This window comes from Oncorhynchus nerka, linkage group LG9a, assembly GCF_034236695.1.
Source record: "Oncorhynchus nerka isolate Pitt River linkage group LG9a, Oner_Uvic_2.0, whole genome shotgun sequence".
Taxonomy (NCBI): Eukaryota; Metazoa; Chordata; class Actinopteri; order Salmoniformes; family Salmonidae; genus Oncorhynchus; species Oncorhynchus nerka.
In genome coordinates this window covers 558,644-572,047 of record NC_088404.1, presented here as the reverse complement: position 1 = coordinate 572,047, position 13,404 = coordinate 558,644, and the positions used below count along the sequence as shown (strand labels likewise).

General features: G+C 44.6%; 1 protein-coding gene across 1 annotated transcript in view; it reads right to left on the bottom strand.

Moving 5' to 3' along the window:
- The window catches only part of LOC115122664 (transient receptor potential cation channel subfamily M member 1-like), a 115,059-nt gene that overhangs the window by 53,968 nt on the left and 47,687 nt on the right, over nt 1-13,404 (bottom strand). Inside the window, exons 13-19 of the mRNA XM_065022172.1 lie at nt 12,486-12,515; nt 11,978-12,261; nt 11,193-11,421; nt 9,382-9,516; nt 5,049-5,171; nt 1,088-1,216; nt 458-709 (exon numbers count right to left, since the gene is read on the bottom strand). Coding sequence (XP_064878244.1) covers nt 458-709; nt 1,088-1,216; nt 5,049-5,171; nt 9,382-9,516; nt 11,193-11,421; nt 11,978-12,261; nt 12,486-12,515 — 1,182 coding nt within the window. The remainder of the gene's footprint in view (nt 1-457; nt 710-1,087; nt 1,217-5,048; nt 5,172-9,381; nt 9,517-11,192; nt 11,422-11,977; nt 12,262-12,485; nt 12,516-13,404) is intronic.

Sequence of the window (13,404 nt, the reverse complement as noted above, 5' to 3'; positions counted from 1 at the left end):
ATACTTAGGTAGCCTGGGTTTCACTGTGTGTTTATGGGTGATTGTTCCTGTCTCTGTGTTTGCACCAGATAGGACTGTTTAGGTTTTCGCACATTTATTGTTTTGTTAGTTATTTCATGTCTAGTTCCTTTATTAAAGAACATGAATAACCACCGCGCTGCATTTTGGTCCGCTTCTCCTTCACCACAGGAAAACCCTTACACTGAGTATCTTCTGTATAGGGGGCTAACCCCCTGTAACCTGTGCTTTATGACACAATACTTTTTGATTGGGGAATATTAGTGATGTAAGATGAGGAGAAAGCAGCTGGATGAAGTTATAAAACCACCATAGTAATAATCTTTCAGGATTTATTGTGGTTTTATCCTCTATAATATTTCATGTATGTAATGTTGTCTCTGGAGCAGCCTACTAACTTCGAAATATCAAACAAAAATCAATCAATTAATGATGTTACCATTTTCCCAATCATCATGACATAGGGTCCCAGGTACTTGTTGACCCCGAAGATGTCGAGCACCCTGATGTACCAGAAGATGATGTCTATGCAGTAGATGACACGTCCGATGCCCAGGAGGGGTTCGTTCTGCAGCCTCAGCAGAAGGCCAACCAGGAAGGTGGAGATGGCTGCCAGGTCAGTGATGTTCCAGACCTCTTGCAGCCATACGTTGATCTTCTGCTTCAGCTTCCCAGGCTCTGACATTAGGATCTATGGGTCATGGTCAAAGTTAGTAATCCCAGCTCTGACATCAGGATCTATTTGTTAAGGTCGAAGTTAGTAAGTAAGCCTTGTCTGAGCCAGAACCGGGCATGGGGTAGGATGTTCTATTTCTGTAGCGAAGCATCTTGATGTACACTACACCCTGTCTGACTTCAGGGTCGATGAAGGAAGTACAAAGCATCAATCAATGCTCACATACAGTACAGCTGCATCTGAAATAGCCTATTACCTATAACGTATTTATGTAAGATGGTATATAGTGCACTGTAGATGCAATATTGTTGGGAATATTTTATTTTCAGCTGAGAATGAATTCCCCAAGCTTACTTGAATTTGACGTTGAACTTAAACTTGTTACTAATTTACCTGTCTGACTTTCTCGAAGCCGAGCGTTAGGATGTAGGCAATGACGGTCCACTCCTGGATGGACGGCCATCGCTCCATCTTCACCAGGATTATGTAGTTATACAGCATCAGGTAGCCCAGGTAGGAGATCTAACAGAGAAATAGATAGACCACATAACAAACATGCCGCTAGACATCAGGTAGCCCATGTAGGAGATCTAACAGAGAAATAGATAGACCACATAACACAACATGCCGCTAGACATCAGGTAGCCCAGGTAGGTCTGTTTAGTGTTTTATTAGGATCAGGTAGGAGGTCTGTTTAGTGTTTTATTAGGATCAGGTAGGAGGTCTGTTTAGTGTTTTATTAGGATCAGGTAGGAGGTCAGTCTGTCCAACGCTGGTCCGACCAAGCTGACTCCACACTCCAAGACTGCTTCCATCACGTGGACTGGGACATGTTTCGTATTGCGTCAGATAACAATATTGACGAATACGCTGATTCGGTGTGCGAGTTCATTAGAACGTGCGTTGAAGATGTCGTTCCCATAGCAACGATTAAAACATTCCCTAACCAGAAACCGTGGATTAATGGCAGCATTCGCGTGAAACTGAAAGCGCGAACCACTGCTTTTAATCAGGGCAAGGTGTCTGGTAACATGACCGAATACAAACAGTGCAGCTATTCCCTCCGCAAGGCTATCAAACAAGCTAAGCGTCAGTACAGAGACAAAGTAGAATCTCAATTCAACGGCTCAGACACAAGAGGCATGTGGCAGGGTCTACAGTCAATCAAGGACTACAAGAAGAAACCCAGCCCAGTCACGGACCAGGATGTCTTGCTCCCAGGCAGACTAAATAACTTTTTTGCCCGCTTTGAGGACAATACAGTGCCACTGACACGGCCTGCAACGAAAACATGCGGTCTCTCCTTCACTGCAGCCGAGGTGAGTAAGACATTTAAACGTGTTAACCCTCGCAAGGCTGCAGGCCCAGACGGCATCCCCAGCCGCGCCCTCAGAGCATGCGCAGACCAGCTGGCCGGTGTGTTTACGGACATATTCAATCAATCCCTATACCAGTCTGCTGTTCCCACATGCTTCAAGAGGGCCACCATTGTTCCTGTTCCCAAGAAAGCTAAGGTAACTGAGCTAAACGACTACCGCCCCGTAGCACTCACTTCCGTCATCATGAAGTGCTTTGAGAGACTAGTCAAGGACCATATCACCTCCAAGCTACCTGACACCCTAGACCCACTCCAATTTGCTTACCGCCCAAATAGGTCCACAGATGATGCAATCTCAACCACACTGCACACTGCCCTAATCCATCTGGACAAGAGGAATACCTATGTGAGAATGCTGTTCATCGACTACAGCTCGGCATTCAACACCATAGTACCCTCCAAGCTCGTCATCAAGCTCGAGACCCTGGGTCTCGACCCCGCCCTGTGCAACTGGGTACTGGACTTCCTGACGGGCCGCCCCCAGGTGGTGAGGGTAGGCAACAACATCTCCTCCCCGCTGATCCTCAACACGGGGGCCCCACAAGGGTGCGTTCTGAGCCCTCTCCTGTACTCCCTGTTCACCCACGACTGCGTGGCCACGCACGCCTCCAACTCAATCATCAAGTTTGCGGACGACACAACAGTGGTAGGCTTGATTACCAACAACGACGAGACGGCCTACAGGGAGGAGGTGAGGGCCCTCGGAGTGTGGTGTCAGGAAAATAACCTCACACTCAACGTCAACAAAACTAAGGAGATGATTGTGGACTTCAGGAAACAGCAGAGGGAACACCCCCCTATCCACATCGATGGAACAGTAGTGGAGAGGGTAGCAAGTTTTAAGTTCCTCGGCATACACATCACAGACAAACTGAATTGGTCCTCTCACACAGACAGCATCGTGAAGAAGGCGCAGCAGCGCCTCTTCAACCTCAGGAGGCTGAAGAAATTCTGCTTGTCACCAAAAGCACTCACAAACTTCTACAGATGCACAATCGAGAGCATCCTGGCGGGCTGTATCACCGCCTGGTACGGCAACTGCTCCGCCCTCAACCGTAAGGCTCTCCAGAGGGTAGTGAAGTCTGCACAACGCATCACCGGGGGCAAACTACCTGCCCTTCCAGGACACCTACACCACCCGATGTTACAGGAAGGCCATAAAGATCATCAAGGACATCAACCACCCGAGCCACTGCCTGTTCACCCCGCTATCATCCAGAAGGCGAGGTCAGTACAGATGCATCAAAGCTGGGACCGAGAGACTGAAACACAGCTTCTATCTCAAGGCCATCAGACTGTTAAACAGCCACCACTAACATTGAGTGGCTGCTGCCAACACACTGACATAGACACTGACTCAACTCCAGCCACTTTAATAATGGGAATTGATGGGAAATGATGTAAATATATCCCTAGCCACTTTAAACAATGCTACCTTATATAATGTTACTTACCCTACATTATTCATCTCATATGCATACGTATATACTGTACTCTATATCATCGACTGCATCCTTATGTAATACATGTATCACTAGCCACTTAACTATGCCACTTTGTTTACTTTGTTTACATACTCATCTCATATGTATATACTGTACTCGATACCATCTACTGTATGCTGCCCTGTACCATCACTCATTCATATATCCTTATGTACATATTCTTTATCCCCTTACACTGTGTATAAGACAGTAGTTTTGGAATTGTTAGTTAGATTACTTGTTGGTTATTACTGCATTGTCGGAACTAGAAGCACAAGCATTTCGCTACACTCGCATTAACATCTGCTAACCATGTGTATGTGACAAATAAAATTTGATTTGATTTGTTTTATTAGGATCAGGTAGGTCTGTTTAGTGTTTTGTTAGGATCAGGATCCCGGTTGGTGCCCCCCCCCCCCCCTCCTTGGGTGGTGCCGTGGCGGAGATCTTTGTTGGCTATACTCAGCCCTGTCTCAGGATGGTAAGTTGGTGGTTGAAGATATCCCTCTAGTGGTGTGGGGGCTGTGCTTTGGCAAAGTGGGTGGGGTTATATCCTTCCTGTTTGGCCCTGTCCGGGGGTGTCCTCGGATGGGGCCACAGTGTCTCCGGATGGGGCCACAGTGTCTCCTGACCCCTCCTGTCTCAGCCTCCAGTATTTATGCTGCAGTAGTTTCGGGGGGCTAGGGTCAGTTTGTTATATCTGGAGTACTTCTCCTGTCCTATTCGGTGTCCTGTGTGAATTTAAGTGTGCTCTCTCTATTTCTCTCTCTTTCTTTCTCTCTCTCGGAGGACCTGAGCCCTAGGACCATTCCTCAGGACTACCTGACATGATGACTCCTTGCTGTCCCCAGTCCACCTGGCCGTGCTGCTGCTCCAGTTTCAACTGTTCTGCCTTATTATTATTCAACCATGCTGGTCATTTATGAACATTTGAACATCTTGGCCATGTTCTGTTATAATCTCCACCCGGCACAGCCAGAAGAGGACTAGCCACGCCACATAGCCTGGTTCCTCTCTAGGTTTCTTCCTAGGTTTTGGCCTTTCTAGGGAGTTTTCCCTAGCCACTGTGCTTCTACACCTGCATTGCTTGCTGTTTGGGGTTTTAGGCTGGGTTTCTGTACAGCACTTTGAGGTATCAGCTGATGTACGAAGGGCTATATAAATACATTTGATTTGATAAGGTAGGAGGTCGGTTTAGTGTTTTATTAGGATCAGGTAGGAGGTCAGTTTAGTGTTTTATTAGGATCAGGTAGGAGGTCAGTTTAGTGTTTTATTAGGATCAGGTAGGTCTGTTTAGTGTTTTATTAGGATCAGGTAGGAGGTCTGTTTAGTGTTTTATTAGGATCAGGTAGGAGGTCAGTTTAGTGTTTTATTAGGATCAGGTAGGAGGTCTGTTTAGTGTTTTATTAGGATCAGGTAGGAGGTCTGTTTAGTGTTTATTAGGATCAGGTAGGAGGTCTGTATACTATTTTATTACTGTAGTGATACTTACGGTGTTGAACCAGAACTTGGTGAACGGGGCATCATAGAACTCATAGATCCTCCGTCCAATGGGCTTCCTCCTGACATTACTGCTGCCCTCCTCTTCATCCCCCTTCCTTGACACAACGTCATCCTGAAACAATAAATTGATCAATCAACCAATAAATCAATCAATACAAAATAACACCAGGAATCACTGGTACTAGGGGCCTACCTGTTACCCTGTTATTATTGGCCTAACTGTTACCCTGTTATTATCAGCCTACCTGTTACTATCAAATCAAATAAGATGTTATTGGTTGCATACACATGGTTAGCAGATGTTAATGCGAGTGTAGCAAAATGCTTGTGCTTCTAGTTCCGACCGTGCAGTATTATGTAACAAGTAATCTAACAATTTCACAACAAATACCTTATACACACAAGTGTAAAGGAATGATTAAGAATATGTACATATAGATATATGGATGAGCGATGGCCGAACGGCATAGACAAGATGCAGTAGATGGTATAGATTACAGTATACACATATGAGATGATTAATGTAGGGTATGTAAACATTATATAAAGTGACATTGTTTAAGTGACTAGAGAACTTTATTACATCCAATTATTTAATTATTGAAGTGGCTAGAGATTGAGTGTGTATGTTGGCAGAAGCCACGCAATGTTAGTGATGGCTGTTTAACAGTCTGATAGCTTTGAGATAGAAGCTGTTTTTCAGTCTCCCGGTCCCAGATTTGATGCACCTGTACTGACCTCGCCTTCTGGATGATAGTGGGGTGAACAGGCAGTGGCTTAGGTGGTTGTTGTCCTTGATGATCTTTTTGGCCTTCCTGTGACATCGGGTGGTGTAGGTGTCCTGGAGGGCAGGTAGTTTGCCCCCGGTGATGCGTTGTGCAGACCTCACTACCATCTGGAGAGCCTTACGGTTGTGGGCGGAGCAGTTACCGTACCATGCGGTGATACAGCCCGACAGGATGCTCTCTATTGTGCATCTGTAAAGGTTTGAGTGCTTTTGTTGACAAGCTAAATTTCTTCAGCCTCCTAAGGTTTGAGAGGCGCTGTTGTGCCTTCTTTATCATGCTGTCTGTGTGGGTGGACCAATTCAGTTTGTCCGTGATGTGTACGCCGAGGAACTTAAAACTTACTACCCTCTCCACTACTGTCCCGTCGATGTGGATAGGGGTGTGCTCCCTCTGCTGTTTCCAGAAGTCCACAGTCATCTCCTTAGTTTTGTTGACGTTGAGTGTGAGGTTATTTTTCCTGACACCACACTCCGAGGGCCCTCACCTCCCTGTAGGCTGTCTCCTTGTTGTTGGGAATCAAGCCTACCACTGTAGTGTTGTCTGCAAACTTGATGATTGAGTTGGAGGTGTGCATGGCCATGGGTGAACAGGGAGTACAGGAGAGGGCTAAGAACACACCCTTGTGGGGCCCCAGTGTTGAGGATCAGCGGGAAAGTTCGGGAAAGTCGGGAAAGTCGTATTCCTGGTCGTAATGTTTGTACGTTGAAGTTGCTCTTATATCCAATAGTTCCCCCCCGGCTGAATGTAATAAGACTTCAAATTTCCTGGGATTAACAGTGTAAGAAATAATAAGTAAAACACCTAAATACTGCATAGTTTCCTAAGAACGCGAAGCGAGGCGTTCATCTCTGTCGGCTCCAAAAACTTTCACATATCGACCTCTGTTACACTGTTACTAGGGGCCTACCTAGTAGTAACAGGGTAACAGATACCCTGTTACTAGGGGCCTACCTGTTACCCTGTTGCTATCGACCTATATATTACACTGTTACTAGGGGCCTATATGTTACACTGTTACTAGGGGCATGCCTGTTACACTGTTACTAGGGGCCTATATTTTAGGCCCTTAGGCCCATAGTAACAGTGTAAGATATAGGCTCCCAGTAACAGTGTAACAGACATGCCCCTAGTAACAGTGTAACAGATAGGCCACTGGTAAGTGTATCTGTTACCCTGTTACTATCGGCCTATCTGTTAAACTGTTACTATGGGCCTATTTGTTAGGCCCCTAGTAACAGTATAACAAATAGGCCCATAGTAACAGTTTAACAGATAGGTCGATAGTAACAGGGTAACAGATAGGCCCCTAGTAACAGTATATCTGTTACCCTGTTACTATCGACCTATCTGTCTGTTACCATGTTACTAGGAGCCTATCTTGGGTTGTGCCGCGGCAGAGATCTTTGTGGGCTATACTCAGCCTTGTCTCAGGATGGTAAATTGGTGGTTGAAGATATCCCTCTAGAGGTGTGGGGGCTGTGCTTTGGCAAAGTGGGTGGGGTTATATCCTTCATGTTTGGCCCGGTCCGGGGGTATCATCGGATGGGGCCACAGTGTCTCCTGACCCCTCCTGTCTCAGCCTCCAGTATTTATGCTGCAGTAGTTTATGTGTCGGGGGGCTAGGTCCAGTTTGTTATATCTGGAGTACTTCTCCTGTCTTATCCGGTGTCCTGTGTGAATCTAAGTGTGCGTTCTCTAATTCTCTCCTTCTCTCTTTCTCTCGGAGGACCTGAGCCCTAGGACCATGCCTCAGGACTACCTGGCATGATGACTCCTTGCTGTCCCCAGTCCACCTGGCCGTGCTGCTGCTCCAGTTTCAACTGTTCTGCCTTATTATTATTGGACCATGCTGGTCATTTATGAACATTTGAACATCTTGGCTATGTTCTGTTATAATCTCCACCCGGCACAGCCAGAAGAGGACTGGCCACCCCTCATAGCCTGGTTCCTCTCTAGGTTTCATTCTAGGTTTTTGCCTTTCAAGGGAGTGCTTCTACACCTGCATTGCTTGCTGTTTGGGGGTTTTAGGCTGGGTTTCTGTACAGCACTTTGTAGCTCCCTTCAATAACCACGAGCACAACCGTTCCTTGATTTTAACTGGCGGCTTTATTCTGTAGTTTTAGTCAGAATTATCACCTTCCGTGAGAACTATAAAGTCAATGAAAAATACAGTTAAGCACACTCTTACAACCTTATCTTACGAGTGACTTATTAGCTTGGTATAACTCTGAAGTGCTTCAGATTAAACACATGAATAAAGGAAAAAATACCTCATTGGCTGCTTATTACAGAAGGGAGGAAATCAAACTTCACACTTATTATTCCTGGCATGAATTCACACTTCATCCTAACATACACTCTTCAACCTTTATGAACTACACCCGATGACATGAAAACTTAGCTAACGCAGCGCAGGATTGCCTTCCCTCCAAAAGTGTGTTGCTGCAATAAGGATCCCCGTTACAACAGTATTAGCTACGTAGTTCCGCTTGTATTATCATTTCCCCCGCACAGCGGACACATAAACAATTCAAACAAAAGACAACGACATAACCTGTAAGTCTAACTGTCAGTTACACACTTTGAGATATCAGCTGATGTACGAAGGGCTATATAAATACATTTGATTTATCTTAGAAAAGTTTGAAGCCTTTTATCCTGTTACTATCGACCTATCTGTTACACTGTTACTAGGGGCCTATCTGTCTGTTACTAGGAGCCTATCTGTTAAACTGTTACTGAGGGCCTATATATTACACTGTTACTATGGGCCATTCTATTACAGTGTTACTAGGGGCCTACATTTTACACTGTTACTAGGGGCCAATCTTTCACACTGTTACTAGGGACCTATCAGTTACACTGTTACTTGGGTCCTATTTGTTATCCTGTTACTACTGACATATCTGTTACACTGTTACTAGGGTCCTATATTTTACCCTGCTACTATGGGCCAATCGGTTACATTGTTACTAGGGGCCTATCTTTTACCCTGCTACTATGGGCCAAACGGTTACATTGTTACTAGGGGCCTATCTTTTACACTGTTGCTATGGGCCTATCGGTTACATTGTTACTAGGGGCCTATCTTTTACACTGTTGCTATGGTTCTATCGGTTTGATGTAATTTTTTTGTTGTTGTATTTTTTGGGGGCCCCCGAGTAGCGCTGCTGTCTAAGGTACTGCTTTTCAATGCAAGAGGTGTCACTACAGTCCCTGGTTCGAATCCAGGCTGCATCACATCCGGCCCTGATTGGGAGTCCCATAGGGTGGTGCACAATTGGCCCAGTGTCGTCTGGGTTTGGCCGGGGTAGGCCGTCATTGTAAATAAGAATTTGTTCTTAACTGACTTGACTAGATAAATAAAGGTTAAATTAAAAAAAAAAAGATAATTGTTACAAGTAGTGACTTTGCTGATAGGTCACTCTGGAGCGCCTGCTAAATGACTAAAATGTCAATATAAGTTCAAGGAACAGAGTCTTGTGGATGAACATCTCACCACTCTGACAAGCATTTTATGATATGTTGGTCAACCAGAGTCTTCTGTACCTTGCCAGCGTCATCGTCCTTGTCTTTCCCTTCTTCAGAGTCAGCTGTGTAGGACTGGTCTTCTCCTTTGAAGTCCACCAGCAGCAGAATTGATGGAGGGAATATGATGCCCAGAATCACCTAGAAAGACAAAAATCCTCGTCACAAAGTGCTTAAACAGTAACCCGCTGCAGACCCCAGAGCAGATCTGCAGAACTGTCTGTACTGTATAGATATGAAGGGTATTGTCCATGTGGTCATGAAAGTCAGTCTGTTTCTGAACTCATGGGGTTGTTTCTGTTCTCCAGCAAAGAGTAAAGCAGCATGAAAGTCTGTTTCTCAACTCATGGGGTTGTTTCTGCTCTACAGCAAAGAGTAAAGCAGCATGAAAGTCTGTTTCTCAACTCATGGGGTTGTTTCTGCTCTACAGCAAAGAGTAAAGCAGCATGTAAGTCTGTTTCTCAACTCATGGGGTTGTTTCTGCTCTACAGCAAAGAGTAAAGCAGCATGAAAGTCTGTTTCTCAACTCATGGGGTTGTTTCTGCTCTACAGCAAAGAGTAAAGCAGCATGAAAGTCTGTTTCTCAACTCATGGGGTTGTTTCTGCTCTACAGCAAAGAGTAAAGCAGCATGAAAGTCTGTTTCTCAACTCATGGGGTTGTTTCTGCTCTACAGCAAAGAGTAAAGCAGCATGAAAGTCTGTTTCTCAACTCATGGGGTTGTTTCTGCTCTACAGCAAAGAGTAAAGCAGCATGTAAGTCTGTTTCTCAACTCATGGGGTTGTTTCTGCTCTACAGCAAAGAGTAAAGCAGCATGAAAGTCTGTTTCTCAACTCATGGGGTTGTTTTTCTGCTCTACAGCAAATAGTAAAGCAGCATTACATTTACATTTACATTTAAGTCATTTAGCAGACGCTCTTATCCAGAGCGACTTACAAATTGGTGCTTTCACCTTATGACATCCAGTGGAACAGCCACTTTACAATAGTGCATCTAAATCTTTTAACCTTACAGGGATCTTGAGACCCACCTGGGAACTTTCCCCCCCACGTTCAGCTGGAAGGTGCCGCATGGAACGCAAGAAATAATCCTAAAAATATTTAACCTCCACACATTAACAAGAAAAATAGCTCAAATGAAAGATAAACAAGTTGTTTATCTACCCAGCAAGTCAGATTTCTAAAATGTTTTACGGTGAAAACATAGCACATATTTATGTCCAACCACCACTGCAGACATACCTCATTAGCATAGCCAAGTAGGAAAAAATATGCAATCAACAAACGCAGGATTAAAAGAAAAATCATTTCACTAACCTTTTGAAATCTTCATCAGATGACAGTAATATAACATGTTACACAGTACATTCATTTTTCTCAATAATCTGCAATATATATCCATAAATCTCTGTTTACAATTATGCATCGTTCAAAAAATGCTACTGCAATGTCAGGAGAAATAAAATAGCTCCGGCAGATAACGTCAGCTAACAAGGAATACACATCATAAACTTTGACTAAATATGCATGTTTTACATATGTATGGCAAGATACACTTCTTCTAAATGCAATCGCTGTGTTACATTTATTTTTAACGTTCCATTTTGCGTTCACTAGGCTATAATAGGGAGTCGGCGCTCCCATTTAGCATAATGAGTCCTCTATCTTGGAGTCGACAGAAACCCAAAATTAACACATAAATATTCCCAGCATGAAAGTCTGTTTCTTAACTCATGGGGTTAGGGTTAGAGTTCAGTGATGCTGGTGTTGGTATTTCAAGCTAAGGAGGGAGGTTTACCAATTCAACTCCGTTAATTTACCTTCAGCCCAGGGTTCTTCCCCATTCTCAGATTTCCCATCCACATGTCGGTCAGCAGCATCTGACTGCAGGTGTGGGCGATGAAGTCTCTGTGCTTGGCGGCCACGGCCAGCTTCAGACAGGTAGAGTTGCTCCAGTTGGTCAGCTCATACGTCAGCAGCTTCATGGCCACCTGTTCATCGTGCTTATAGGACTGGTCCAGGAGCTCGTAGGCAAGCTGGCCAAACTCCCTGTGGAGAAAGAGTAATCTCCTTTTACTAAGACTATATGGCCTGAAAAATCTGATCTTAATCCGGCTTGCTATACTTAGCACAATGGGAAATAGGATGTATGGAACTATAGGTTGAAATATGCCGTCATTGTAAATAAGAACTTGCTTGAAGGACCATGAAAATTAAGAGACCGTAGGTGAGGCAAAAGTAGAACTATTTTAGGGATTGTGTAACGTTTTAATCAGGGACAACGACCTGCCTGTCTGATGATCACAAGAGGAAGCACTACCTCAGTGGGAGAAGTATAAGAGTGGAACCACTATCTCAGTAGTGAGAGAAGTATAAGACAGGAACCACTATCAGTAGAGGGAGAAGTACAAGACAGGCACCACTATCTCAGTAGTGGGAGAAGTATAAGACAGGAACCACTATCAGTAGTGGGAGAAGTATAAGACAGGAACCACTGTCTCAGTAGTGGGAGAAGTATAAGACAGGAACCACTATCAGTAGAGGGAGAAGTATAAGACAGGAACCACTATCTCAGTATTGGGAGAAGATTAAGCCAGGAACTCACTTGGAGTTGTTGTCCAGGTCCTGGGCGATATCGTCCACCATTTCAGATGACTCTTTAGCCATGGCTGTGTATAGCTTACAGGCCACCAGAGCCTTGGCCATGGCCTCCTCCCCACGTTGCCACAGAAACAGCGCCATCTTCTGGCGCTTCATGAGAACGGCCCACACCATCAGCTCGTGGAAGGGGTAGGTGAAGCGACAGACCTCAGGGTCGTCCACATCTATCTCTACCTCCTCCTCTTTCTTCTTCTTCCCTTTCTTCTTCTTTCCCCTCGGCTCGTCGTCCTGGTGCCACAGGAAGTGACACGGGTGAAGTGAGGATGTTAGGGCAGATAACACACAGAGGGGAACTTTTAGAATAGTGTTGTGCAGATAACTTTATTTATAATAGTTTTGTGTTTGTGAACTGTACCCTCTAACATCTCTCATTGTAAAAGAAAATGGTGTTTCCAGCATGGTTGAATGAAGGAAATATGTACAGTATTTCTTGAACAAAGACTTGCTATTACCTCCAGCCCCAGCATCTTCAAGGCTTTTGGCTGCAAACAACCAGAAGAAGATAGGTATATGTTAGAAAGTGTCAATATCATCACATGATAAAGACACGTGTCATAAACATCACATGATGAAGACACGTCTGTTACATGCTGAGGCTTTCTACTGTGTTTGTTTTCAGATCTAGTTTCTAATGTCACCCGTCTTACCCTCTTCAGCCCGTAAAGGTTGTTATAGCGTTAACTAGTCTTACCTCCTTCAGCCCGTAAAGGTTGTTATAGCGCTAACTAGTCTTACCTCCTTCAGCCCGTAAAGGTTGTTATAGCGCTAACTAGTCTTACCTACTTCAGCCCGTAAAGGTTGTTATAGCGCTAACTAGTCTTACCTCCTTCAGCCCGTAAAGGTTGTTATAGGGTTAACTAGTCTTACCTCCTTCAGCCCGTAAAGGTTGTTATAGCGTTAACTAGTCTTACCTCCTTCAGCCCGTAAAGGTTGTTATAGCGCTAACTAGTCTTACCTCCTTCAGCCCGTAAAGGTTGTTATAGCGCTAACTAGTCTTACCTCCTTCAGCCCGTAAAGGTTGTTATAGCGCTAACTAGTCTTACCTTCTTCAGCCCGTAAAGGTTGTTATAGCACTAACTAGTCTTACCTCCTTCAGCCCGTAAAGGTTGTTATAGCGCTAACTAGTCTTACCTCCTTCAGCCCGTAAAGGTTGTTATAGCGTTAACTAGTCTTACCTCCTTCAGCCCAAAAAGGTTGTTATAGCGTTAACTAGTCTTACCTCCTTCAGCCCGTAAAGGTTGTTATAGCGCTAACTAGTCTTACCTCCTTCAGCCCGCAAAGGTTGTTATAGCGCTAACTAGTCTTACCTCCTTCAGCCCGTAAAGGTTGTTATAGCGCTAACTAGTCTTACCTCCTTCAGCCCGTAAAGGT